The following is a 26769-nucleotide window of genomic DNA, read 5'->3' as shown; positions in this document are numbered from 1 at the left end:
GTCTTGGCCCTGTTTTGTATCCCCCATCGCTGTACGTGGGAGTAGGGAGATGTGCCTCGTCCTAGATCTAAGTTCTCCCTTCACAGCTTCCACTGAGGGTGGACGCACCAGGCAAAAGATGGAATTCAGCTTGCTCAATTTTTAGACGTCAGGAGCAGCTGATGTGATATAGCAGTGTAGAATCCTGTAGTCACATGTGGGTGGGTGGGGAAACGTACCTCTTAAGCACAATTTATCTCTTGCTAAAGTAGACATAAACTCTGCTCCAGATGTGTCTGGTAGACATAAACTGTGCTCCAGATGTGCCTGTTCCTCCTAGTAGCCAGTAAAAGGATTCTAGAAGACTTGAATTTAGGCCTCAAATATTAGAAGCCATAAAACCCACCCAACGTATTGTATGTTTTACCAGCTTAATGCTGATTTTTTTTTTTTTTTGCACTGGTATTTGGTGTTGTTTTTTTTTTTTTAAATTTCTTTAAATAAAGGTAAGAAATCACTCCTGTATGACTATAAGCAACAGTCATCATAAAACACTTTCCTACGTCTGTCAGGGAGGATTCCCATTCAGGCAAAGTCCTTCTGTTGATAATCCAATAACTTTGTTCTTTTTTCCCCCCCCTGTTTCCCACTTCATAACAGAGATCTATCCGATCTTTTGCTAATGATGACCGCCATGTTATGGTGAAACATTCAACCATTTATCCATCTCCAGAGGAACTTGAAGCTGTCCAGAACATGGTATCAACAGTAGAATGTGCCCTTAAACATGTCTCTGACTGGATGGATGAAAAGAACAAGTCTACGAAATGCGAGGGTGATGTGGAAGCCAAGGAGGAAGCTGCAGAAAGCAACGCCAAGTGAGTGACTGAGCCTCATGCTGTGTCACTGTGCTGCTCTGAATGGGGTCCTCGCCTTCTAAATAAGAGCCGCGGTGTTACTGGTGTCTGTTACGTACCAATGTTCACAGGAGGAAGCAGATATATTTGGACTTTCTGAGGTGGGAGCACATAGACTGAGTGCAGGGAATAGTAATAAGCCCAATGTGGGCAGCAGCTGCTCTCTATTTATTTATTTTGCCGTGATGTTGTGAAGTTGCATTTAGCAAAGTTCCTGTGATACAGTAGTTCTCCACCGAGCTTCCTGGGACTTCAGCTGGTGCATCTGTAGCAGAACCAGCACAGAGACGTAGGCAAAGGGCTCTTCCCGTTTCCTTTCCAATGACACATGGAATATTAAGGAGGTCTGCTGCTACATGGGCTTTGCCCAGTAAGTTCTGATATTAAAACTGATGAAGTGTATAAAATACACTTATTATTTTGTATATATTTGTTATGTTTTCTGACACCTTTTATGGCAGTGAAAGGTTTATTGTGAGGCCTTTTTTTAATTTTTGGTGTCTTGGTATACGATATATATGTGAAGTTGTTTACATTTTGGGATGGTGGAAGTACAGTCTGCTCTCGCAGTACCAGACGGGAATGCCTGAGAGTAAGACACAGTTCTTCACAAAAGGACAATTAAGTTTTGTCGTCTTCTCCAGGAAGGTATCTAAGCTCAGTGTTTTGCTGCAGAACAGCATTTCCTGATAGGCAGGGTGCTGTGTGCTCTGGTGGGGACTTCCTGGCATTACTGGCTGCCTTCCTGGGTGTCTTCTGATGGGGGGGAAGCAGGAGCAGAATGGATTCTTCAGGAAAAAATGTGTGCATGCAGGATTTTCCATGCTCGTACTCTATTAGAAAGTTAGAGTACAGTTTTTGTAAACATCAGTGTATTACTTATATATACAAAATAGTTTGTGTATTTATGCCTTTGTTTGGGACAAACTGTTTTACTAATAGCTTTACAAGCTAAAAGGGGCTTACCTCGTAGAAAAATATACAGCTGAAAAAATCTTCATGGTAGTTACACACTGTATCTAACAGCGTTCTGCGTTTTCTCACGTTTGCATCCAGATGCTGTTAAAGTAGCATACTTCAGGGTGGAAGTCAAGGTGGTGTTTACTTTTGTAACAGTTCTTGTTAGTTCGCTTCTGGCTGTTCCAAGGATGGTAACTAGTCTGGGATTGGTACTTCATTTTCTGTGTCATTCCTCCTTTTCTTCCATCTGTTATTTAAGCACCTATTCCTGCCTTTCCATTTAAAAGACTCTAATTATTCTGCTCTTTTGGTGGATCTGTAGATAGTGAATTTGGGCTTTTTTGAGCTGTGTGACTTGAGGTGGGCAACTTCTGCTTTTGCTTGAATTGCAAATTGGTGCTTCAATTAATTAATTTTTTCATAGGAGCTACTTGCATAAAAGGAATGTATACTTTTCATTTTCTGATCAGCGATACGCCACTTTAGCACAGTCGTCAGTCCCATCCCTTTAACTCCTCACTGTGATAGGATAATGCAAGTATTTTGAATGTGTGAAAATACCATTTTAATTACTCCAAACTGTTTCGTTTCCAGGGACCAAGGTGGTCGGACGTTGTGTGGTGTTATGAGAATTGGCTTGGTAGCGAAGGGCTTGCTGATAAAGGATGATATGGATCTGGAGCTGGTTCTCATGTGCAAAGAAAAGCCCACAAAGACCTTGTTATGTATAGTTAAAGACAATCTCCCAGCCCAAATTCAGGTGAGTTACCTTAGGGTACTCCTCTAACACTGGCTGATAGCGCTGCAGGGTGTGTTCGGGTAAAGGCTGGAATTTGTTCCAGGAAGAAAGACAAGTGATATAGATTAAAGAAATTATTGTGAATCTAGGACGACATCTAGGGTGTGTGGCATGTTTAATGTGGTGACGAAGCAGCTATTCACAAAATCTAACATCTTATTCCTGTTGTTGCCTAATCTGTATCTGGGATGTCGCTTTTCCTATGACGGCAGCTCACCTTTCTGTTTGGTAACTAACCCAGCTGATTTTTGCTCTCTGTTCCAACCGCTAATGTGAGCCAAAACGCGGTCCCAGAAACCCTCCCTGCGCGAGAGTGTGAGTCGGTCTGTGGTGGTGTCCCCTGTCCCCTGCCTGAACCTGAAGCTCCACACTGCAGCTGCTTCGCTTCGCTTGGGCCGTTCCGAGATAAACGCCTCTGTACTTCTGAAACGAGAACAACTCTCTTTAGGTGGTCACTCACTTTAGCTCAGGTTAATCGTGAGCACGTAATTCTTTTTATTTATGGCTATTTAATTCTGATGTTGGCATCCAGTAGGCAGCACTTACAGCTAATACTGGTCTCTGAAGCAGCTGGGGATAATACCTTTCTGACAGAGTTCCGAGTCTGAAAAATCAGTCCAGGTCCCAGACTGACATACGCTGTTGCCGAGAAACTGTGCCCTAAAGTATTCTGCTCTCAGTGCCTCTCTCCAAACTCCATCCAAACTTGATCTGCTTTTCTGCCTTGTGTCTACTTCCACATACACAGTATGTGTTTTACCGTTCTTGGCAGCTGTTTGTTCTCACCGTTTGTTTTTTCATGTAAAGGGCATGTTTTAATGAGATAATGTGCCTGCAGATGTGGCCTTATCCACAGCTGAAAATGCTAAGGATCTGTTGAGTAGTAAAGAGTAAATTTTACTAGTTTGTAGTGAGGCGTGAGATGAAGTTGAAAGTGATAAGAAAAGTTAGCATATGCTTCACAAAGAGAGAATGGCAGAAGAGACTTAATTAAAAGATGTGAATACTGCAATAAATTCAAGGGACAAGTAGGTAGGATCCTATGAGGAAGCACTGTGAGGGTAGGGATTACAGAAAACATGAGGTAAGAGGAACCCAACTCGTGAATCCAGCTACAGCCGTCATGGGCATAAAAGACAGCGCGAGGTTCTGCAGACGCATCAGGCGCAGGAGGGAGAAGGAAGGTGTAGGCCCATTAGGACAAAGAGAGCAAACGTGGTCCAGAGAGTTAACAGCCGCTGCTTTGAGGGCTTGTAGGGAGCAGATGCTTAAATGTAGGAGCGCAGACTGCAACAGAAACAAGTCAGAATAGGGAGAGAAGTTAGAATATGTTAGATACGGTCTTGCTGGAGCAAAGTCACAAACACAAGGAATAGCTTTAGGACTCGGAACCAGCTGTGGTTATCTTTGCACTTTTGGAGCCCGAGAGAGGCCCCAAAGGACTAATGAAATACCTGCAGATACCGATCACTTGAGATAACTTGATACAATGCACGTTAATGGAACAAGGCAGTTACAGTATTATCTACAAAAGAAATCTAAGCAAGAAACAAAAAGTTTATTGAAAGCAATTTAAAAAGCACTCGATTAAGTGTTGTGCTTTTGAGAGGAAGGTCAGGTTTTCCAGGCATTGTCAGGGATCTATCCTGGGGCTGGTATTAATGAATGAAGTGGGTGACATGTTGTCTTGCGTCCAGTTTCAAGTCCTGTGTGGAGTGAGAGAGATGGATGGACAAGATGGAGAAAATCAGACGAGTAGGAATGAGCACCTAGAAAACCACATAACTAAACCTATCTGGTTTGGAAAAAGTCAAGACCGAACACAGGTGTTTTAAGACATTAATGGTTATTTGTAAAGTAACAGTGATTGTGTATCTCATACGGCCACCCAAGGTAGGATGAGAAGTAACTGGAGCTGGAGCAAGGGGGATTTTTGTTGCAAAATAGGTCATTGAAATTACACGTGTGGCTAAGAATCAGAACAGACTATTTGGAGAGGTGGTGAAACGTGTTGCCAGTGCATCTGAAGAGTATCTCAGGGTTGGTAAGAGATGGCCAAGGTATATTTGGTCGTACTTCAAGGCAGGTACATGGACTGGGTGAGCTGGTCCGGCTCCTGCGCTGGAACCTGTCATCCATGTGCACGGGAGAGCTTTCACGTTTAGAGGCAGCGTTACTGGAGAAGTGTGTGCTTATTAAGAACAGCAGTTGCTGGTGGTACTTTGCACACTAGCAGCTATGAAAGTCAGCTTCTGCCTTTATTTAAAAACAAGATTTTTTTAAAAAAGTGGTAATCTAGTGGAACTACTTAATGTTCTCATTAAACTTGCTGCAGCCCCTTTTTCAGAAGCATGCTACTGGAGTTCTGTTTGTTTTTAATGAAGGAGGCAAGGCCTTATTTGTTGCTGCAGTATCTTGTACGCTGCGCGTTAGTTGAGGCACGTGCACATACAGAGATTCTGTGTTATTTCAGTTGATTGAGAGATTCTTGAAATCTTTCTTGGTGACTTTCAGAAACTTACAGAAGAGAATTATCTCGTGGAGGAGCATGTAAATGAGGCAGCTATTATTATTCGTAACACAAAGGAGCCCAAGCTAACTTTGAAGGTGATACTTACATCCCCTCTCATTCGAGATGAAGCAGAGAAGAAGGAAGGAGGTACCCAGAGCGTTTTACCTTGTTTTTAACTGTTCTATCTAAATGACCTGACTGTGCAGCACAGGGTTAATTGGGAAGTAGGTTTCTAATTGTGCGTCACATACTAAATAGATTGGCTATTGCCATGATAAGTTACTTTATTTGTGCCTTAAAAAGACAACAGTCACTTAATTTTCATGTTAATATGCATATTTTCATTTGCAAGCAATATTTCTGCAGTGTTAACTTTGACATACAATTAGTTCTTTCTCTCAGACTTGCTAATTAATTTTTGAGCACCCCAGTGCTGCACAGTCTTGTTTTCAAATTAAGTCAGTCAAGTGGGATTGGTTCGTAGTATCTTGAAAAACCCAAAATTGTCTCTCTTTTTACATTAAAAAACCCTCTCCTGCAAAGCTGCAAGTTTGTCGTCCTGGCCCTCAATTTTTATTAATTGATGATACGTACATGTATGTTTCTAGCTTTAAGAATATCCTAACTGGGATGCAATTGAAGTTACTGTGCTATAATAGAGCACTTTTGCTTCTCAATTGAACGTTGTACCTCATGTCCTTAGAGCAAAATAGATATAGAAAACTGTAACTTAGTTTCTTTCTGTTCCTTCTCCCTAACTGCTGACACCCAACGTAGCCCTGTGCCCCTTGCTAGAGGAATGTTGACTGTAGTGTCAATGAGGTTGGAAACAAACCAAGAGAAATAGAGAAGAGCAAATGTAGCCATACTTTGTTTTATTTTTAAAATCTCGTCAGTAATTTCTGCTTCCGCTTCCCAAACCTATCCCTAGAAACTTTGCCACTGGACGATGTCAGACCTTTGACCAACTGGCCACTCTCTGTCATGACACCTGAGGCAGCCGGGCCCACCTGGGCCAGGGAACTCCCTCTCGCTCTCTTCCCATTTCTAGACTTGCCACCAGTCCTCCGCTTCCTTCCTTCTCCCACATGAAATTCCGACACAATGAGAAACGTTGGTCAGTTTCTCTGCGGGTTTGTTCCAGGCGATGGCAGGAAGGATCCCTTTTCCAATGGGATCTAACTTTGGCAGTAGTTGGATGCAGAAAAATCTTACAAGACAGATGAATGGCAAAGATTCCCTAATTGCAATGTCTGTTTATTCTCAAATTAGCAACCATGCTCTTTTGCAATACCATTAAAAATAAATTGCATATTACTTTGGTTGTTCTTCAACTTCCCAAAAGATGCTGAGATCAGCCCTGTAGTTGTTGCAGCTGATCTGTGTTTGTGAGAAAGAGCACAAAGTGCAGAACAAATGTTAATGGTAAAGGGTTTGTAAGATTCTCACAAGGGGATATGGTTTTGTACAAAGGCTTCCGTCCAAGTATTTTCTTGCAAAAAGTGATGCCGTTGTGGCAGTAAACTCTAGGGACTCCTAAATTCATCTCAAACTGAATGAGGATTTGGATTTTTAAGCTTTCTTACATTTAAAATGTTCTATTTTGTTATCTTAAAATATTTTTGTAAAATTCTGTACTAATTTTTTTGAAACTTCAACTGCTTTTACTACCTCTCTGAAGAGTGGTGTTACGCTACCGTTTTGGTGCAGCTGATGAGGACAGTTACTGGGGTAATGGACCTTGTTTTAAAGCCAAGCTTCTCTGACGTTAGTTCATCACAAGTGAACAGAGACACTTACCATATTCCTTTCCAAAGGTATGGGAAACATTATGCACATGTCACTGAGTAAATTTAAAGGGAAGAAATACTTTTTTCCCCTACTGTTTCCAACCATACAGGTCACAGATTCAGACCAAAAAAACTTTGGTTTCTAATATCAAGAGAAAATACTCAGAGAAACTGTCTGATGAAAATACCTTGCTCTCCAAAGCGCTACCATATTTTTTCACTACCCCCAAATAATGCCAACTAAATGTAAATAGACTTTCTGTGCAGTTTAAAAAAAAAAAAAAAAACAACAAAAACCCAAAAAACGTTTTGAGTTTATTCCATCCATTCTTTTGAATGAAGGAGCTCAAAACACTTGTCAACTTGCCTTTCATCTGGCTGTAAGATGGGCTGTGGGTGCCGGGCACTGCCGCGGGTTCCCCCCGGAGCCGCCCCTGGGGCAGCGGTGGCACAAAACTGACCAAGGTTTCGGTGGATGGGAGCGGCACTAACCCCTCTCTAACCCCCCCCGCGGGGCCCAACCGCCTCCCAGCGCTCCCCCGTGTCCTGTGGGAATGCTGTGTGTGCCTTCATGCCCTGGTGTCAGAATGTATCCAAAAACATTCCCGGATTTCTCTTCAGTCCCTGCCTCTTTGGAAGAGTGTTCATGTTTAAGATGTGGTGTTTGTCCTATTTGTTTTTGCTGCTTGGTAGCAAAAATAAATAGAGGCCCATTGTGTGTGTGCATCTCGGTGTTTCTCACAAACGGCTGTCCATAAAGCTCTGCTTTCTCACGTCGACTTGAGAAGTCAAGCACCTAAAATTCCCACATTTTGCATCAGTTTTAAATTTAAACTTAAGAAACTGAGTTTTTTAGTCATTGCATAAAATATAAATTGGGCTTTCCACACCAGAATCTTGTAGTTTGCAAATCAGATGTCGCTACTGAGCGTAGAGTAACAATGCGCTTATGTAAATAAACAAGTTAATTTACCGAAGTGGGGCTGAAATCCACCTTGCTCCTCGAGAACCGTCTGCCTCTGCCGCTGCCTTCGCTGCGCAGACGCGGCCAGTGATGCCCCAAAGGGGCAAGGAGCCCCAGCTTTACCTTGCCTCCGTGGAGAAGACAACGCTCCTTGTGTGGCTGGCTGTAAATGAATGACGGTGGCAGCTCCTGTGTGAAGAGAACACATACAGCAAGTGGGAGAGAATCGCTGAAGGATGGGTTCTGTGTTGCATAGTGTGAGCTAACGTCAGGGCTTTGTTCTTAATTGTTTATTAGACTCCCTGTATCATTGCCCTTCTTAAAAGCACAAGAAAAGAAGTAAAGCTTTGCAATCGCATTTGAAAATTTTGATTGGGTCTCACTTTCCTGACTGGCAGAGCATGAAGAAACATGCCATTCTCCCGAGGGTGTGGAAAGGGAGCCTGCTAAAGCCGCTCGCCCCCTTCACTGCCTGTTCTCTTCATCTTTCTGTTTAATAGAATCTTGCACCCAAAAGCTGGCTGACTGCAACATCTGGGACAGTGCTCAGGGCACTACTGCGGAACTCGTCATTGGCAAAATTCTCCGCGATATGTGTAATTTAGACCTTTGGAAATAGACTTACTTTTTCCTACAGGATTAAGGCTAACTTGTTGGAAACAAATTAAATGTTATGAGAATAGAAAAGCCTTTTCATTCACGGGAATGACAGATGACAAGTATTCTGTTTGTTTTGTAGCTTAAAGAAATAAGTTACTTTGTCAATGGCTGCAACAGACTTTAGCAAAGCCTTGTACGACCCTGAGTATAAATCCCTAGGCATTTAAAGACCCAGTTCATTGCAAGAAATTAAATGATTTTGCAATCAGTCACCTTTGCCATTTCTAACGTTTTAAAATAAGATTCTGATCATTCATTGACAGTAGTTGTTTTATACAGTAACGAGCTTTAAGCAGATGTTTATATTGCCCACAATAAAGTTTTCTTACAGAACTACATAGATGTATATATCCTAATTGTGTGCCACAAAACATCACTCCTGAGAATAACGAAACTGCAAAGGAAATTTAGAAGCAAATCTTGTGTTCCAAAGTGACCTTTTGTGCTCACAGAAATCCAGTGCCTTGAGGCTTTGGAGCTTTTATTTGGAAAACAGGCAAGAGGAGTGATTAATCCAACATTGCAATACTGTTGATGAGGGCAGTAAGAGACAATGCAAATATCTGCTGCGAAGTTCATTGGGGTTAGAAAATAAGTTTATAGCACTTAACGTCTTCTGCTGCCAGCAGAGCTAGCGGGTGCCAACTGCACCTACGAACCGTCAGACAAGGTACCTGGTTCTGTTCAGTTTTACACTGGGTTTTTTTTTTTTGGCTTTGGGCTCTTTTATCCATCATAACATAATGTGCTTTTACCAGAGTAACCTTCCCATTGAATGGAACAGGAAGTGAAGCAGCTTTAACACCAAAGATGCAACCGCACATGCAACCAATACAATCCAAAGTAACCTATGGAAATGTACTTTGAGATGTTACTAATAAATTGTAATACAAATTGGTGGTACTGTTTTTTTCCAAACTTGTCCTTCTCTTTTACAAGTCTTGCTGGATTTTGCTTATCTAGCAGAGTCTTCAATTTGGAATGGATATTGTATTTCACTCAGACCTGCAACAGGTCTCCAGACCTGGAGAACTGACCATTAGGAATAATGACAAGACTGTATTTCCGAAGTATTTATTTTGAAATAAAGAATAATTGTGTATTCATAGGAAAATAACATATTGAAAGTTTTAATTGAGCCATGGATTCATTTAGTTCTTCCAATACGTTCTTCTCATGTCAGCTAAAAACTCCAGTCTTTTTAACCTGATTTCACAGATCTGCAAAGTCTGTCACTTTTGCAGAGTTTCCAGAGAAGCTGGATGCTGATAACTCCTTAGGATAACACCAAAGAAACCCAGAACGTTTAGGGAAGAAAGGACTGATGCATAATGTCCCTCACTATAGAAGCGGTTGTGACTGCTAAAAGCAGTTTGTTTCCATGCTGGATAAAAAAAGAGAAAGGGGGGAAAAAAAGAAAAAAGTGTAAACCTGCACAGAAGATACCAGTGTCTTGTCTCTCAAATCCTTCTTCAGCTGCTGTTGAGAAGACTTTTACACGAGGGGACCACCTCTCTAATATGTTAATAATCTGGAAGTTACCAAACTTACTTCGTTCATACGTTCTGGTTATATGAAAGACTAATCAAACTGAAAAAATGTTCATGTAATAATATTTCAAAAATACTCAATGTTTTTCTTTATAATTTTTTTTTATATCCCCCCAAGAATCACAAGAAACTTGTCTCTTTGAAATCCTGTCAAGAGAGACAGAGAGGAAAAAAAAGCCCAATACAACCCAAGCAAAAAAAAAAAAAAAAAAGGAAAAGTGCTATATAGCTATTTTCTGCCCTGAAATGTGTTCTACATTTTTAATAAGATCCCAGATTGTCTGTAGCAGTGGCCATCTTTATTATTACTATTACTTTACAAGGAGTGAATGCCTTTGCTTCTGTTGCACATGTGCACATTTACTACCTTTAATGCCTTGTTTAAATTAAATAACATGGTGCACTTAAATTCTGGGAGTCTTATTATCTCATTGAGATGCTGCCGCTCTTTTTGTATTGTGACAGAAACCCCTTGGTCAAATTGTATCTGTCTCTTTTTATCCCATTTTTACCAGTAGATAATGTTGCGATGAAAGATCCTCCGGACTTATTGGACAGGCAGAAATGCCTGGAGGCCTTGGCGTCTCTGCGGCACGCCAAATGGTTTCAGGTTGGCTATTTGTTCTTACCTTGTTGTTATTGTAGCCTTACGAGGTTTTAATTTGAGACAGTTTTAATTTTAATGCCTCTTTAATTTCTGACTAGCCCCTAATAGAGCGAAGGTGTAGAACTCCGAATTCAGTGCTGTACTGTAGCAGGGCAAGCGTGGCAGGTAGACAGCCAACTGGTCTAGAGTTGTCATGAGGCTACAAAAGCAATCTTGACATTTTACTTCCTCTTTTATATCTCTCTAAATTGAAGTATTTTACTTTTATATACCTGTTTTTATTTTGCATGAAGCTGATTAAGTATTAAGTAATAATACTACTAAAAAATCTATCGCAGGACTCTGTGCATTTAAAAAGAAAAGCAAAATTGAAGGCCAGGTTTTTGCAGGTGTACTGGAATCATTTTGTTTGTTTTAGGCCAGGGCAAATGGACTAAAATCATGTGTAATTGTCCTTCGTATTCTGCGGGATTTGTGCAACAGAGTCCCCACATGGGCACCACTGAAAGGATGGGTAAGTACAGAAGGAGTTGAAGGGCACAGCGTCAGCTCTCAGATCTCCTGAGAATTGTAGCGGTGTCTGGATTGGAGGAAGCAGTGCACTGTGTGGAACTCCTCCTTAACCCCTGCCTTTTACTCCCCACTAACTCTCACCTGTGCAGAAAAGTGCTTGTAGGAAGGGAAGAGAAGGCGAGTATTTGTTCAGCCTGTAAGATGTACAGATACCGTGGGAAGAGGCATAATGCTGGGGGCTTTGCACATCCTCATGGGCTTGCAATAGAATCCCACTTGTTTCCTCCAAGTTTAGCCTTTCAAAACCACCCTGCTGCCATGACACTGCTGCTCCTGCCAGAGGATTCCGTCTCACGTCAGTTTGGAGAGGGCCAAATGCTCGGCATATCCAGAGAGGAACACTTTGTAGGTCAGGGGAGGCAGTGTGTTCTCCATTGTAGAACTGATAACCCGTTGAGAGGAGGGGAATACTCACATGACTTGGCTTTAGACGGCTCCTCCTTTTAGACTTCCCGGGCGGTTAATGGAGAGCAGTTGCCTTCCTCAAAAGGTGACTCAGTGCAGGGAACAAATACATGTGCCATGAACTGTCCTCTGGGATGGCTCCGTCAGTTAGACCTGTAGTGCGTTAAAAACAAAGTAAGCAGATCTGGGTATTCTTCCCCTCTGCCCCTCCATATTTAACTGCAGTTACAGTTACCCTTGTGTCCATACTAATCGTAATTTAATGTCTTCTAGCCACTCGAGCTTATATGTGAAAAATCTATAGGTACTTGCAATAGACCTTTGGGCGCTGGGGAAGCATTGCGACGAGTGATGGAGTGTTTGGCATCTGGAATTCTGCTTCCCGGTAAGGGGCCAAATTAACTTCAGGAACACAAAAGGTTGATCAGGCAGCTTTAACGTTTTGCTGTTGCTGTATGATTAGATGAAAAATGCCTGTCTTGAACTCCTAACCTGCAGTAGGGCTAAATGATTGGTTTCTTGTTTATAATTAAAAAAAATAAATAAGGAAGCTGCATGGTTGTAACTGTTTGAGCAAAGTACTTCCCATGCAGTAGAAGTTACTGGGGAATGTTAGATTTGTTTAGAAATTAACCCCAATCTCATTAAGGGGCTGCAAACAATTAATAGACTTATTGACCATCTGTTTTCTATAGATTCCTTGAAATCTACAAATCTATCCAAATAATTTGGGTTTTTTAAACCTACTGCTTTTAGTTCATGCTGTTACCCACATGCAGTGTTAACCCCGGTGAGTTCTGTGGCCATGGCTGTAGGGGAGTGGAGTCTGGGGGTTACCTTGCTTTGTACGGTGTCTGCATCCCATCCGCTGCCCGCTGTGCCGAAGGCTGAGCCTCCCTTCACAAGCGCCATCAGTCCCCGTTTTCATATCGCTTCACGTTTACTCTCAATAATCCGCTTTGCCTCTTTCCCTCCCAGGAGGCCCTGGTCTGCACGACCCCTGCGAGCGGGAGCCAACAGATGCTTTGTCTTATATGACAGTTCAGCAAAAAGAAGCCATTACGCACAGTGCTCAGGTAGAAAACTCCTACTTCTGAGAAGCTAGATACTGTAACAGTGAAGAGTTCAGCTCATTAATACAATTTATTCTCTGCCAGGATAGCTTATTTTAATGGCAGTCCTGACAGTTCTTCCGGTGCGCTACCCTGGAAAGATTTAACAATAGCTCATGAGTACAAATGTATGAAATCTAATCCTTAAAAAATGCAGTCTGATGTCTGTGTGCCATGTGCACCCCAACTTACGGCACGGTGCCCTTGAGCAGGCTCCATGTCTAAGTGCCCTGCACTTTGTATTACAGAAATTAATTGAAATTTTTAGACATTAGCATTTTCTATAGCTGTGATAAGATAGCTGTAGGAGCTGTCTTCTCATGTAAGTGCTTTTGTATCTACAAACTTACTTAGAAACTTTGGACAGCCGAGGTAAAGCAGTGCTGAGATGTAACTCCCGTTTCTGCTGTCACCTTGCAGCATGCCCTCAGATTATCGGCCTTTGGTCAGATCTATAAGGTTTTGGAAATGGATCCCCTCCCATCAAATAAGTCATTTCAGAAATATTCCTGGTCAGTAACTGACAAAGAAGGTAGGTATTGTTTGCTCCAAAAATTACTAATTGAGCAGTAAACTAGGGGTTAATTTAGAGTGGGTGAAATTCCTGAGTTATGCTGTGAATGCAAGGTAAAGGCTGGGGTTTGTGTTAAATGTGGTTTTTTAAAAAAAATATTTCATTGTTAGGAGAAAATCTGGAAGTTCTGTTCTCTAGAAGTACCAAGAGCTGAGCAGCAGTACAGCTAGAACATATATAGCTGATGGTTTCCTTTAAGCACAAAGTCCTTTGGGGTCTGAAGAGTAAAAGCAGTGTTTATGATAAGCTGGGGAAGGAGAGACTGTAGACTGGTCAAAAGGCATCTAATGAGTGTCTATAATAAGAATTACTCAAGAACTCTTCCTAGAAAACAATATACATCTAATAAAAATAAATTTCCTTGTATATTTTTTTGTAAAAACAATACTATTAGACTAACTGTAAAAACCAACACTGCAGAATTCCAGTACTTCTATCACCCACGATACTGGGAGCAGACATTTGCATGGGGTGGTACAGGGAGGGATGCACCAGTATTGGCTCACGTGGAGCAGTAAGAAACCTGTGACTGATGGCCGAGTTCTTTTCGTTATAAACACACACGGAATGATACGGGACTGATCAAACTCCTGCTATGGAATTTTGTTTTTCTAATAGCATATCCATATTACAAGGAAATTTATACCCTAGGTACAGGCTCATCTGCTCTTAAGAGACCATTTGAAGACAGTGTTGGGGATGATAAAGATCCAAATAAAAAGATGAAGCGTAATCTGAGGAAAAGTAAGTGCACCACTTCTCCGGGCTCTTTTCTGTAGTACATGGGAGCTGGTTTCAAAGCTGCTCTGTGTTGTGGAATAGCATGTGAAAACGTCTTTGGAACAAAAAAATGTTGTCTCTATCACCCCACATTTGGAATGTCAAACACATCTCCTATTGTGCATCTGAACTTCCCCTGACATGTTTTACTAACTGAATGATTTGCATTTTAAAATGGGATTATCCATCAAGTTACCGTAAAATTTAAGTTGTCCAAGCAGCTGAGGTATTTTATTGATAATGTCCCTGTACTGTGGCTTTATTTCTTTTTCAAAATACTGCAGTCACTTTGCTGTGTGAAGATTTGCCTTTTTGCATTTTTCTCTTCTAGAGCTAGTTGTGGGTCTCTCAAGGCCTCCCACAAGAAAAGTAAAATGCTTAATCTACAAAACGTAGAAGTTGCATATCCGCAGAGACTGGACGTCTCTCAGCACTGCCGGGATCCAGTCAGTTCTGGGGCTGTTTTCATTGTGCTACCTGGGTGCCAGTTCTGGATCTGGTTCCTCACTACCTATAGAACTTGTTAATCCTTTTATAGCAGCCAGGAAGCATATAGCAAGCTGCAAAAGAGTTAACAATATTAAAAAGTGGATAATTATAGTTATTACCCAAAAGCAGAATGGCTTATTAAAGACTTAACAGCGTGAGGGCTCTCCTTGACCTCTGAGAGGCTGAGGGGTTGTTTTGCTCCTTTGTACAGACAGAAGGCACTGAAATGCAAACTGTTTCATTTTTCTGTTCATCTTGTTTTGTTCATCTCCCCTTTTTTTTTTTTTTTCTTTTTTTCCCCCCTCCTTCCCCACCCCCTTTCTACTATCTTGTACTAGTACTAGATAGTAAAGCAATAGATCTCATGAATGCTCTGATGAGGCTGAACCAAATCAGGCCAGGGCTTCAGTATAAGCTGCTGTCACAGTCTGGTCCAGTCCATGCCCCAGTCTTCACAATGTCTGTAGATGTTGATGGTACGACATATGAAGCATCAGGACCTTCTAAGAAAACAGCCAAGCTCCATGTGGCAGTGAAGGTAAGGCAGCCTGAAGTAATTGCTAACCCCAGATCTTGGAACAGAGAGTATGAAATATGGTTAGAACTAGTAACATACAACCTCAAAATTAAAAAAAAAAAAAAATCTGGACGAAGCCGAGTTTCCTACATATTCTGACCACTGCTGGGCATGGTTCGGAGAGCATCCCTGGTTTTACACTAGTGGAGGGGAGGGAGAACTTCCCAGGGCTCTGCAGGTCAGCTCAAGTGACAATGGATTGAATGTGGTGCGTAAGTTCTGGACTGGAGGGGTTCAGTTCTGGTCTACTCCCTCCTTTTGGTTTGAAAACGGCATGTTGGTAGCTCCCTCTTTCTCCCCTTCCTTCGCTGTGTCCATTCCTGGGTTGTGAGCTTCTGGAAACAGAGTTGTTTCCTGTCTTCAGTGTCTGAAGAGTACCTTTGCGCGCTGGGATACGCAACATAGATAAATGATTGCTCTCCAGTCTGTTTTTCAGTAAGGGATTAGTATCATTCAGGTAGTGGCCAGCTGCCGCCTGCTGCTGCTGCTTTTGTATGTGCCCTACAGAGCCCCGTTCGGTAAAGCAGTGATAGACTGGAACGTCCTTGTATTGCATGAGGACGGTTCGGAGTGCAAAAGCAGAACCCAGCCTGCTGGGTTTCTGGGAAGAAATGAAAGTTTCCTACAGACAATTCATGTGAAAGAGAACCTCTTTTAATAGAACTGTGCTTGTGATGGGAACAGGCCCATCTGTCATTCTGTGCTTCACTTTGTTTTGAACAAGAATTTCCTTTTTAGAAGCTTCATCTGGCAACTTTCTGCTTTCCTTTGATTTCAGTTTTGAAAATCCCATTGTCCCATGCCCTTTCAAGTTCAAAGTGTCCAGAAGTATCTAAGGGAATGTGCTGTTCCTCCAGGAAAAGTAGCTCTCTGCATGTGTGTCCTTCCAGACCTGCCTCATTCTTACCTCTCTCCCTGCAGTTGTTTAAAAAAGAATACAAAACTTGCCCTGACAAACTGTGACTTCTCTGCCCTTGGACCCCTCTGTGTCGGCCAGATCTGTGCTGGTGCCTCCCCAGCTCTGTTTTCTCTAAATTTACGCACACACAAATCCTGGGCTACACTTCAAAACGTCCCTGATTCCAGCCAAGAGAAAATGGGTGGTGTGGTAGAGACTAGCTTTTCTTTTTTTCTCCCTCTTTTTCTTCCTTTCTTTTCCTAAGCAGATCTGCGCCCTGCTTTCCTGCACTTATAAAAGGGAATAATGTGCCCGTTTCACTTTCTAGATCTGACATTTTAAAATCTAGAAGCTCTGAAAATGCAGCCAAATGGACCACGATTGTAGAGGAGCTGAGCCTGGAGTTACCCACTGAGTTCTCAGTTCAGTGTTGGAACATAGTGATTTTTGCAAACTTTGTTCTTGGGACTAAATTTTCAGGGGAGCTTCAGGTTCTTTTCAGATTCTTCTGGGCCTGTCTGGTAGCCCTCTAGAGCTAGGGTGGGTGGCTGGTTAAAGGAGAGGTGGGCCTTCCTTGCTAGTGGAGGATGTTTTTGAAGGAACTGATGAACACCTTAATCAGTAAAATGTCCTTTGCTGTAGAGCTGCTGGTTGTAAGAGCCTGGAGAACGGCTGGAGGCTGTGGTGTGGTTCATTAGCAGGCAAGCTCACTGCAGACAGACAGACTGTTCTCCGCTCGCCAGGCGTTCCACCTCACCTCTCGGTTCAGGGACTTGCTCCCTGAAGCTCGGGAAGCATCTACCCTCTGGTGGTGGAGGTGGGACCAGCCCTCCAGCTTCAGGGCTACCTTTTGGGTACTACTTGGGTACCCACCGGCTGTTGCCTGTGGTTTCTTAGGAAATTCCAGAAGTACCATCTTGGAGAAGAACAATGCTTTGATTCTCACAAGACTGTCTTGTTTGCCTCACACTTGATCTCTCAATCTGTCCATATACACAGAGGGGGGGGAATGGTGTACAGAACAACCTTCTTACCATACTGTTACGCAGTGTCACGCAGTGGATGCGCTTCTGAATCTTGATCTATTATTGCACAAGGAATTCTCCAGATGATGGATGATGCTCATGAGTAACTGCCATCTTTGAGACTAAAATTCTGTTTGTGTTGATTCCACTTCTGGAAACCTGGGACTATTTTCCCCATTGCTATTGCGTTTTTCTCCATTTCAACACAGGAGAAAACTTATTTCTAAGCAACCTGCCTTAATTAAGTGTACAGTGGACATTCTTTTGTGTTGTGATCAGCTTTGTATTCGTTCCTGTACTGCTCCCTATTTTACAGTTCAGTTCATCTGGCTTTGTTGTAGGTTTTGCAAGCGATGGGGTATCCAACTGGTTTTGATGCGGATGTGGAGTGTATGAGTTCTGATGAAAAATCAGATACTGAAGGTAAAAATGAAACAGTATCTTCAATCTCAAGCAATAATACTGGAAATTCCACAGCTGACACCTCCGCTACCCTAGAGGTGAGTATTGCATTAAAAAGTACAAGTGATTGAGAGGTATGGGCGTTGGGGGTTTGGTCTTTGTGGTTTTTTTCCTCTTCTCCCAGAAAAGGATGGTGTTTTAGTGTACATGGGTGGTGGATGAGGAACAAAGAGATGGTTTCCAGTCTCAGATCTGCCATAGACTTCGTGCAACAAATAACTGGTCTTTGTCGCTCCTTTCCTCAAGTTTTAAGTCCCCATCTTGTCCTCAGAAGACCATAAACCCTTTGAGAGAGGTGTTGTCTCGTAGCTTATGTACGGTCTTTAATGGTTGGGGCAGCTCCAGCTGGTTTGGTGCCTTTGGGTCTAGTAATACAAATGTCACACTTTCTGTGTTGTAATAGTGGGTGTGTCTAAAACGTGTACTTACACGGTGTTTTAAACTGATACACGTGAAGACCAAATAAAACATAAAAATTCATTAGGTGATGTTAAGAAATGTAAAACCTAGTACCTCTGTGCATATTGAATGGACTAGAAAATGCTCCAGTCTCAATATAATATACTTGAACTTTGGCACTTGCAGCTGCAGTCAGGTGCTACAAGGAACACGCTGTGCTTGTCTTCTCACTGAAGGTGCGGGCAATAGTGTATTCCTCAAAGGACAAAATTCCAGTAACTTTAGTAACTTTGGCTGAATGTCGCCAGGAATTAAGCTGTGATGGGGCTGTAGTACATTAATTGGGTACTTTCTTAAAATAGTTCTGGTATTTGTTTCTTTTTATCATTGAGAAATGAGGAGATTTTAAACTCAACGCTTAGGTGTCACCCCTTTCACCCTTCTCTTCCCGATTTCCTCGCCGAGTTCGTAATTGCCACCAGGGACTTCAGAGAACCATCCTGTGTAAGGACCGAGAAACAGCTTTAATTTGTGTGTTTGTCTGCCTGACAGCTCTGCGGTGAGCTCCCTAGGCTGCACTGACAGACCACTGAAAAGTCACACCATAAATGTCTCTCTAGGTAAGAACTCAGGGTCCCATACTCACAGCGAGTGGCAAAAACCCGGTGATGGAGCTCAATGAAAAAAGACGAGGTCTGAAGTACGAGCTCATCTCTGAGACGGGAGGGAGCCACGACAAGCGCTTTGTGATGGAGGTGAGTGAGGCAGTTACGGAGTTGGTAGGAGGTTTTACTTACAGTGCTTCACACTTGGGTGGTGTTTGCTGCTACAGTTCAGATTTCGTGCATTTTGACTTTTGCTACGCACATCTGTGGTGGTGACGTTTCCAGGTTTTTGTATCTCTTATTGTTGCTGTGATGATTAGACTGGGGAAAGGGATGTCTTTTATGCTTTAGGAAAACACAAGGAGGAGTAAAACTGGATTCTGACAGCTCCAAACTACATCATGTCTTGAAATGAGGAGGAGGAGGGAAATTGAAGATCTGCAGCTTGACAAAAATATCTGATTTGCAAATTTTGCAAGCATACTTGGTAACCCCACGTCAGTGACCTGATTTGAATCTCTTATTGCCAGCCTGTCAGGGGTGTTTGGAATGACTTTAGCAGAGAGTGTACTCATTTGATTTCTCCTCTTCATCTGTTTGTGCTGCCTCTGAAGCAGTGCTGGGCTCTGAAGTGCTGTGAGGCAGCACCCCAGTTTAACAGTGCATGTATAGTGTAGGCAAAAGATGTTGGTATATAAAGCATTGATAAAGATGAGGGGAGCCTCAAATGATTCCTAAACCCCCCGTTTCCCAGCGGTATCATTCATGTGTTGAGAAGCTCAAGCATATTGGCTAAATTCAGTATCAAATAGATACTGGTCCTCTTTGAATTGCACTTGTAGTTCCAGATTCCTAATATTGGTGATAACAGTTCACAGGATCACTCACGTGTTCTCTATCAGCTTCATCATCTAGTACCAATAGAAATTTGTCACATAAAACACTGAGGTTTGTTTTTTTTTTACTTCTGAAGTTCTTTATAGACATCGTGACGAGTGGGTGCAGCGTGGTCTTCCCAAGGATGAATACTAGGCATAAACTCACGTCTCAATTTTCAGGTAGAAGTAGACGGGCAGAAGTTCAGAGGTGCTGGCCCAAATAAGAAAGTAGCAAAAGCAAGCGCTGCATTAGCAGCACTTGAGAAACTGTTCTCTGGGCCTAATGCAGCAAACAACAAGAAAAAGAAGATTCTTCCTCAGGTAAGAATTGCTATTTGCTTTTTGGACCACTCTGTTATCACAGCTCTGGGTAGACTTAAGGGATAAGTCATTCATAGCCAGGTAAAGCCTTAACTCTTCTAGATTCTGGAGTAAACTGAGATTTTTGCACTTTTTTTTGCACTTTTTCAACTTTTCAGATGGCCGTTTTGTTTGGTGAGGAAGACTCGTATAACAAAAGGCTCAGTCTTGTCCATTACGTTTAACAACTACAATGATCTGTCAAATCTATTAAGACTGAGGTTGACCAGAGCAGAAACTAAACAGCGTGCTTCCTCCAGAGGACTGTGGTCTGAACTAAGTCCTGAGGATTACAGTTTGTGTCTCTTGTGCAAATATGTCAGAATTAGGATTGTCTTTTCACACTGGAGCAGAATGTATCATAAAATACACTTACAAAAGATGTCAACTCTTTTTTTTTTTTTCCCCCTTCCTGTTTGTTTTGTTCTGTAATTAAGTCCTCTCCATTGCACTGAGACCTTTGTTAGGAGTCCTGAAAGTCTAGTAACTGAGAAAAACCCTACTTCACCCAGTAACGTTCCACATGCAGTTAAGACATGAAAATGACCTCTGGCTCAGGCAATTCCTAAATTCTGATTTTTCTTTTTTTATTGTTGTTCATGCGTTCTTTTTGCAGCAGTTAAACAGTGGCAATAACTTTCAAACTTGTCTTTGAAATACCTGGATTTTACTGGTTTTGGGGGCAGCAGGGGCATCTAGCAGAGCAAAGCTGGGCTTTGAAGCAGGGAGCAACAGCAGCTTCTGTAACTCCTTGCTGCTCTTCTGCTTGTAGGGGGTGACAATAGGAAAAGGAAGGTGACATGCTAGTAAAGTTAGGTTAAAGCAGCCCAGTGTTGTCACTTTCTGACTTGCTATTTTTTTATTGCTCTGGGCAGACTAAAGGGGTGGTCAATACAGCTGTTTCTGCAGCAGTCCAGGCTGTGCGAGGCAGAGGACGAGGCGCTTTAACACGAGGGGCATTTGTTGGGGCAGCTGCTGCTACTGGATACATAACACCAGGTAAAGAATGACATTCATAGTTTAAGTTTTGTCTGCTCAGGTGTTCTTTTGCATGTCTGTCAGTCACCCGTGCAAGTGATTTCTTCAGCTTTAATCATCTGAGACGAAGCAGAAGGGAGAATTCATGGGGCTTTAAATAAATCAAAGAGCTGAAAAACTGGCCATGCCTGCCCTTGATGAGCGTACAGCTTGAAGCCTGGCATGCACAGAGCACACAGCTATGGACATAATGGATTTCCTGGCTTTATTATTTTTTACATGTCATCTTCAGAGCTCACTACCACAGCAGAATTCCCAAAACTCTCTTCCTAGCTAAGAACCTACTGGATCACATGCCTGTTAGCATTAGGAGTGGCTTTCCCAGGAAACCCTTGTGGAGATAAAGTTGGCGGCTCGGAAGTCACTGGGCTCCAGAAACTTTCCATATGAATTGTGTGTGTGAGCACAGCATCCATTAATAGCTTCTGTGGTAGCCAAAAAAAAAAAAAAAACAGAAAGAATTTCCATTCATACTCTGACTGCAAGAAAATTGTAACAAAACTTTCACTTTCTCATTCCCCTTACTTGAAGTGCATTGTTTGGGACTGTACACGTCTGAAGCTTGCAGGTGACACGTGAAGGGAATCTAGACATTGTTTTTTCTTGGAATAAGGATCAATTTGTAAGAAAGAGATGCTGGGGATTCCTTAGTCAAAGTAAATCCAGTAGCTTCCAAAAAATAAAAGTTTTATTCCTCATGCTTAGGTTTTCAGATTACAGCATGAGCTCTAATTGCAGCCTTCAGCAGTTCACACGCGCTGGCAGCACAGCCCTGGTGGCTGGTTGACTTGCTTCCTGGCACAGCTGACAGCACATCCTCTCCATTGTTCCTGTATGTTGATATAATTATAAATATTAAAAAACAGTAATTCATTTTTAATGGCTGTTAACATTGTTTTTGGAACTGTCTTTCTGCCTAAGGAGTCATTTATGAGACACTTTAACCTGCCAGGGGCATGCTTCTTGCCAGCATGGAGTTACTCCAGAAATAGGTTCCATTTCTCAGTTGCTGCAGTTGTTAAGCTTTTATTGGCCTTGGCCTTCACAGATTATTTCTCTTCATCCCCTATTCTTCTCAGAAATTTCTTGCTTTTTGTGATGGACACAGTGAGCCCACCAGAAAAAAACCCTGTAAAGCCTTCATGACCCAGTGAGATGTACTGAGACTGGCGTCAGCGCTGTTGCTTTCTGTCTCCCTCCAGAGACACACTTGGCTCTGGAGGAAAAGCCGCTGCTCTGGGTTTGCCTCCAGGGGTTCAGATGTCCTTGTGAAACTGTCTCGTCTGTTAGAAATGGCAGAGAAAGCACAACTCACAGGAGCTTTACTGATGATGATGATGTGGTATCTGCTGCAGGCATTTGGCATTCCCCTTTTTCTGATGGAAGCTGAGGAAAATGAGTGTTCTCCACATTAGACTGTACTTGTATTTTAGGAAGCACACAAGCGAGTATGGGATGTCTGACTGGATTATGCCAACTCCGTGCCCTGACAGTACAGACTTGAGGGCTTCAGCTGAAAGAAACTGTTAAGGAAATGAAATAGGGAATTTAACTCTTTGATGCTGAGGCTTACGAAAGTCATTGGGTAGCATGTTCTTCAAGCCACCATGTGGAAGGATTTTAATGTTTTCATCAATATTTGTATGTATGAGCGCGAGTTTGGTTTTTCTGTGGTCCTGCTTCATGTACCAGCACGGGTCCCTCCTGTGTGTCAGTGTGCACTGTCTGTCTTCAGATACCGTCGGAAATAACCCCCATCCCTTATCTGTTTGTCTCGCAGGGTATGGAGCACCGTACGGGTACAGCACAGCTGCGCCAGCTTACGGTATGTATAACCCAATAATTAACAAATTAGAAATGATACAGAAACTGTTGTGGCAGTCCAAATGTGGCAGTGCAAGGAGAAATTCAAAGAGATTAAAGCTCTTAAACCATGACAACTACAACACTTCTATGCCATAACCTTGTGGTTCTTTTTTGGTTGGAGTAGCTTTTTTGCCTATGCTTTGCCTGATCTGTGGAAGGACTGCTTGTTCTAATTGCCTGTTCCCTTTCATACTGAAACTCAACTGAAGTAGTTTTCTTACTTTTTACAGCCAATCTGTGCTCCATTCAAAGACTACCGAAGGGCCTATTTCAGCACCTCTGACCAATATTTATCTAAATGGCATTACAGTAACATTGGCGAAATGTCTGTCCCAAGTGTAAGTGGCTTGTGGACAAAGCTCCCTTAATGCTGCCGACTCTATGAAGTCTGTGTGCACAGCCACCCACTCCCCCGCCCCCCGGCAGGCTAAACCAGTGCTGACTGGATAAGCAGAATGGTTTCTGTGTAGCTTATACCGTTAGCAATCAGATTTCGAGGAAGGGAGGACATGGTGACCAAGAAACATAGCGGTATTAGGCTGGCAAAGCACTGGGTTCGTGAAGACTGTAAAATAAACTAATAATCAGGAAGCTGCGATGGAGGGCTTTTCCTTAACTCAGCTTCTCCCCACCCACCGGTTTTTTTGACGCTAGACTAACAATGCACACCTCTAACTGGCCCTTTTGGTTACTTTGAATGAGGTTTATGTGGCAATGGGAGCAAAGCCGTTTGGAGTCAGTGATATGTCCTGGCACACAGAGAGCGAGCCCGCCAGAACCAGTCCCACTGGGCTCTCCTGCCCAGGGGCTGGGTGACAGCCTGCGACTCCAGTGACAAGTTGAGCACGTTTCAGGGCCTGCACTTTTTCATTGGGAAACTGAATCTGCAGTTTGCTATTAATTTTTTAGCTTTTGTAGCATTTGTAATACTTATTCCTCTCAAATTTGTATAGCTTGGGCAGTACCAACTCCCCTGATAGCATTATAAAAGTTTAAAATATTTTGAAATGTTGATTTCATTACTTTCTTGTAGCAGAATAAGGTATAAACAGTGAAGAATGCCGCTGCTTTATCGAAAACCTTCACTTTGCTTGACTAAGAGCCCTTAGTTGGTCCTATTCTGTACTGCTGCAGTGGGAAGGGACTGGGCCCACGGGCTGCCCTCGGTGTGGAACTCCCCCTTCGGAGCTGCAGCAAAACCTCCCGGGCTGTGAACTCCCGGCCGAGTGCCGTGACAGCAGCAGCTGACAGCACCGCTGTCCCACTCAGTGTCCTCTGTCTTGTCTCTTGTGTTTCATTACACAAGGAACAGCTACGTGTTTTCTCACAGAAAAATGAAAGGAAATTTAGTTTAGGGCTTACTTCATGGTATGGATTTTTAAAAAACCCCTTTGGTTCTTTCCCAGCAATAGTCAGGGACTGTAACTAGGATGAGTGGTCTCTGCACGCGTGTCTCTGTGCGAGCAGTGACACGCTGTGACACAGGAGGAATGCTTTCCCTGCTGAAGAAAAGAATACAATTGTCACCAACTTTCCTTGCAGCTTTTCTTGCTTTTTTCATTCATTCCTTCTGTTTTGTGTTCTTTCTCATGATGCCTATTTTTAGAGCTGGATTTTAATTACTGAGCCGTGTATATGTGACATATCACTGACTTCAAAGCATTGTGGAATTGAATGCCCCCATTTTTCACATAAAGAGTTTCTGTTTTTAATGTCTTATGATTGTGATGCAAAGTACTGGGATAATGCTTTTTGGCTGTAAGGTAAACATGTCTCTTTGCCTTTGTAAGCTGTTGCATGTTGGGAAACTTCACTTTGATCATCTGGTGCTCTGGAATACCTGCTGTTGCTGCTTTGTGATTTCTAAATGGATACATAGGTTAAATACTAGAATTTAAATAGGCAAGATTAAAAAAACAAACAAACATTTAATTGTGCAGAAGTTTGTGAGGCCACAAGAACTCTATAATAACAATCATGAAATCAGGCAGATATTAATCTTTCCAGATTTGCCACTTCAATACAGGAGAGGAAATGAAGAATTTACTGTAGGTGCTGGATTTTTGGCTGACCTACCTGGATGCTTATCAAAACTGCTGACCAGTTTCCCTGTGAACTCTCCTTTACACACAGCGGTGCTGGTCTGGAGTATCTGCAGTTGTAACTGGCCTGTGAAATTAATTCAGAACATAGAACGAGATAGCAGAGATTAATTATCATAAAGATTATGAAGTGGAGCTTAAGTCCAAATACACACTCTGCTTTTGAAAATATTGCTTACTTTAATTTTACCAAACAGGACAAAAATAAAAGCAAACGAAGATAGCTGTTTGCAATAGTGCACAGTGTCGAAGTGTTACTGTTTGTGGGACTCTGCACCCTAAAATCCCATGGACTGACTGATCTGGAAAAGGTTAATGAGAACACTACTGTAAGCTCTTACTGACTTTCTTGGATCACTGAACTTATTTGGAGTCCTCTCCCTTTCTTCTCTCTGTAGGTTTACCCAAGAGAATGGTTCTGTTACCAGTTATGAAATTCCCAACTTATCCTGTTCCCCACTACTCATTCTTTTAGCAAATGGCAGAAGCTAATTCCTATTGATTGAACAACACAGTACAGTACAGAATGTTAGAAGAAAAAAAAGCCTTTTTATCCTGTTTTCTTTGAACACATACTTGAGCAAAGTCATTTGTAAAGAAACATCTTTTTCCTACTTTTTGATTTTAACAAAATGCAAATTTAGTTCTCTAAAACTTGAAAAAAATGTTCTGTGAAATGTTACCTCATTTTCAAATAACTTATACCAGCCTTCTGTTATAGGGAAGAACTAGAAGCTTAAATCTTACGTTTTAAATGAAGTATCCGATTATGTAAAATTAAATTTGTGAAGGATGTATAGAATATAAAACACTGATCACAAATAAACTGTTTTGTTGTAACACAAGAGTACTGCCTGTTTCCTAATGCAGTCACACAGATTCAGTTAACGACCTGTACTTGTTGTAGGGTTATTAAATGCAGGGCATAGTCCTTTAAAAAATAGAAAATTAAAAATTAAAAAAAAAACAACCCACACAACAGAAACTTTACAGTTAATGTTTAACTTTGTAAATATTATGGTGTGTAATAAACTTAGTAAAATATGGGTTAAAATATTGTTTTATCTTATTTTTTATAGTTAAGGATCAGTACCTGAGTTTCCTTATAATCTTTAAGATCAGCATACTGTAACTGTGATTTTAGACACAGTCTTAATTATCCAAGAAGGCTTTTCACTTCTACACAAAATACTGAAAAACAAACAAAACAAAGGGAATTAATCTTAGACTGTCTCTCTGTATTAGGTTACATTCTGTGAAATAAATATTAAACAAGAAGTTCCCACAGAAGCACTCTCGTTACGCAATTCCAGGGATACACAGTTAAGTCTGTATTGCCCAGAGAAAGGACAACAATAATGTTACAATCAGGTTCTTTAGAGCTCAAAAGCGACTTGTTTTCCATTCTTTTCTGTTTTTACAAAAAAAAAAAAAAAAAAAAAAAAAAAAATTGCACTTGTTCTTGTGGCCTTCTTCACTTTTAAGATTTGTCTGCCCAGCTTTGATTTTTCCATCCACTGTTTCTACAGAAAGCATTTTAGTTGTCAATCTTGTACTAAACCAAAGGGTTCTCCTTTTCCCCCTTACATTTATAAGAATCTAAAGCAGCAACAAGGTCCCCATGAAAACTTGCTATTTAATTGTCCCAGTTCTTGTTGAGTGCTGCTGTGACAAGTGACACACTTCAGCCATAGGCCAGTACTTCTCTAAGAGAATCCCCTTTGCGCTGGGGAGCTTTGTGCCCCTGCCCAGCTCCCGGCCCCCTCCGCGCACTGGAGCCTTCTGCAGAAAAACTGCTGTGGGCTCTGCGGAGGGACTGGAGCAGTCTTTATTAAGGTATCACCCTACAAAATCAGCAGCGTTGTTGGTTGCGCTGCTCAGGCCTCAC

The 26769-nt window shown here is 42.0% G+C and overlaps 1 protein-coding gene across 3 annotated transcripts; it reads left to right on the top strand.

Annotated features, from left to right (window-relative positions):
- Window positions 1-645: 645 nt before the first annotated feature.
- STRBP (spermatid perinuclear RNA binding protein) lies at window positions 646-26066 on the top strand. 3 transcript variants are annotated; one of them, XM_074161001.1, is made up of 16 exons: window positions 646-857; window positions 2451-2616; window positions 5170-5314; window positions 10647-10741; window positions 11157-11252; window positions 11990-12101; window positions 12695-12792; window positions 13249-13360; window positions 14054-14146; window positions 15010-15209; window positions 17513-17671; window positions 18653-18787; window positions 19696-19836; window positions 20751-20874; window positions 22694-22738; window positions 25280-26066. In XM_074161001.1, exons 1-16 carry the CDS (start codon window positions 679-681, stop codon window positions 25354-25356), a joined length of 1977 nt encoding a protein of 658 aa, XP_074017102.1. In that variant the 5' UTR covers window positions 646-678; the 3' UTR covers window positions 25357-26066. The 3 variants fall into 3 exon arrangements, with proteins under 3 accessions (XP_074017102.1, XP_074017104.1, XP_074017105.1); XM_074161003.1 differs by having other exon boundaries at window positions 10650-10741; window positions 25280-25929; XM_074161004.1 differs by lacking the exon at window positions 25280-26066 and having other exon boundaries at window positions 22694-22875.
- Window positions 26067-26769: the final 703 nt, after the last annotated feature.

Source organism: Numenius arquata, chromosome 19, assembly GCF_964106895.1.
Source record: "Numenius arquata chromosome 19, bNumArq3.hap1.1, whole genome shotgun sequence".
NCBI classification, from domain to species: domain Eukaryota; kingdom Metazoa; phylum Chordata; class Aves; order Charadriiformes; family Scolopacidae; genus Numenius; species Numenius arquata.
The sequence above is the reverse complement of the archived record's forward strand: the minus strand, read 5'-3'. Positions and strand labels throughout refer to the sequence as shown.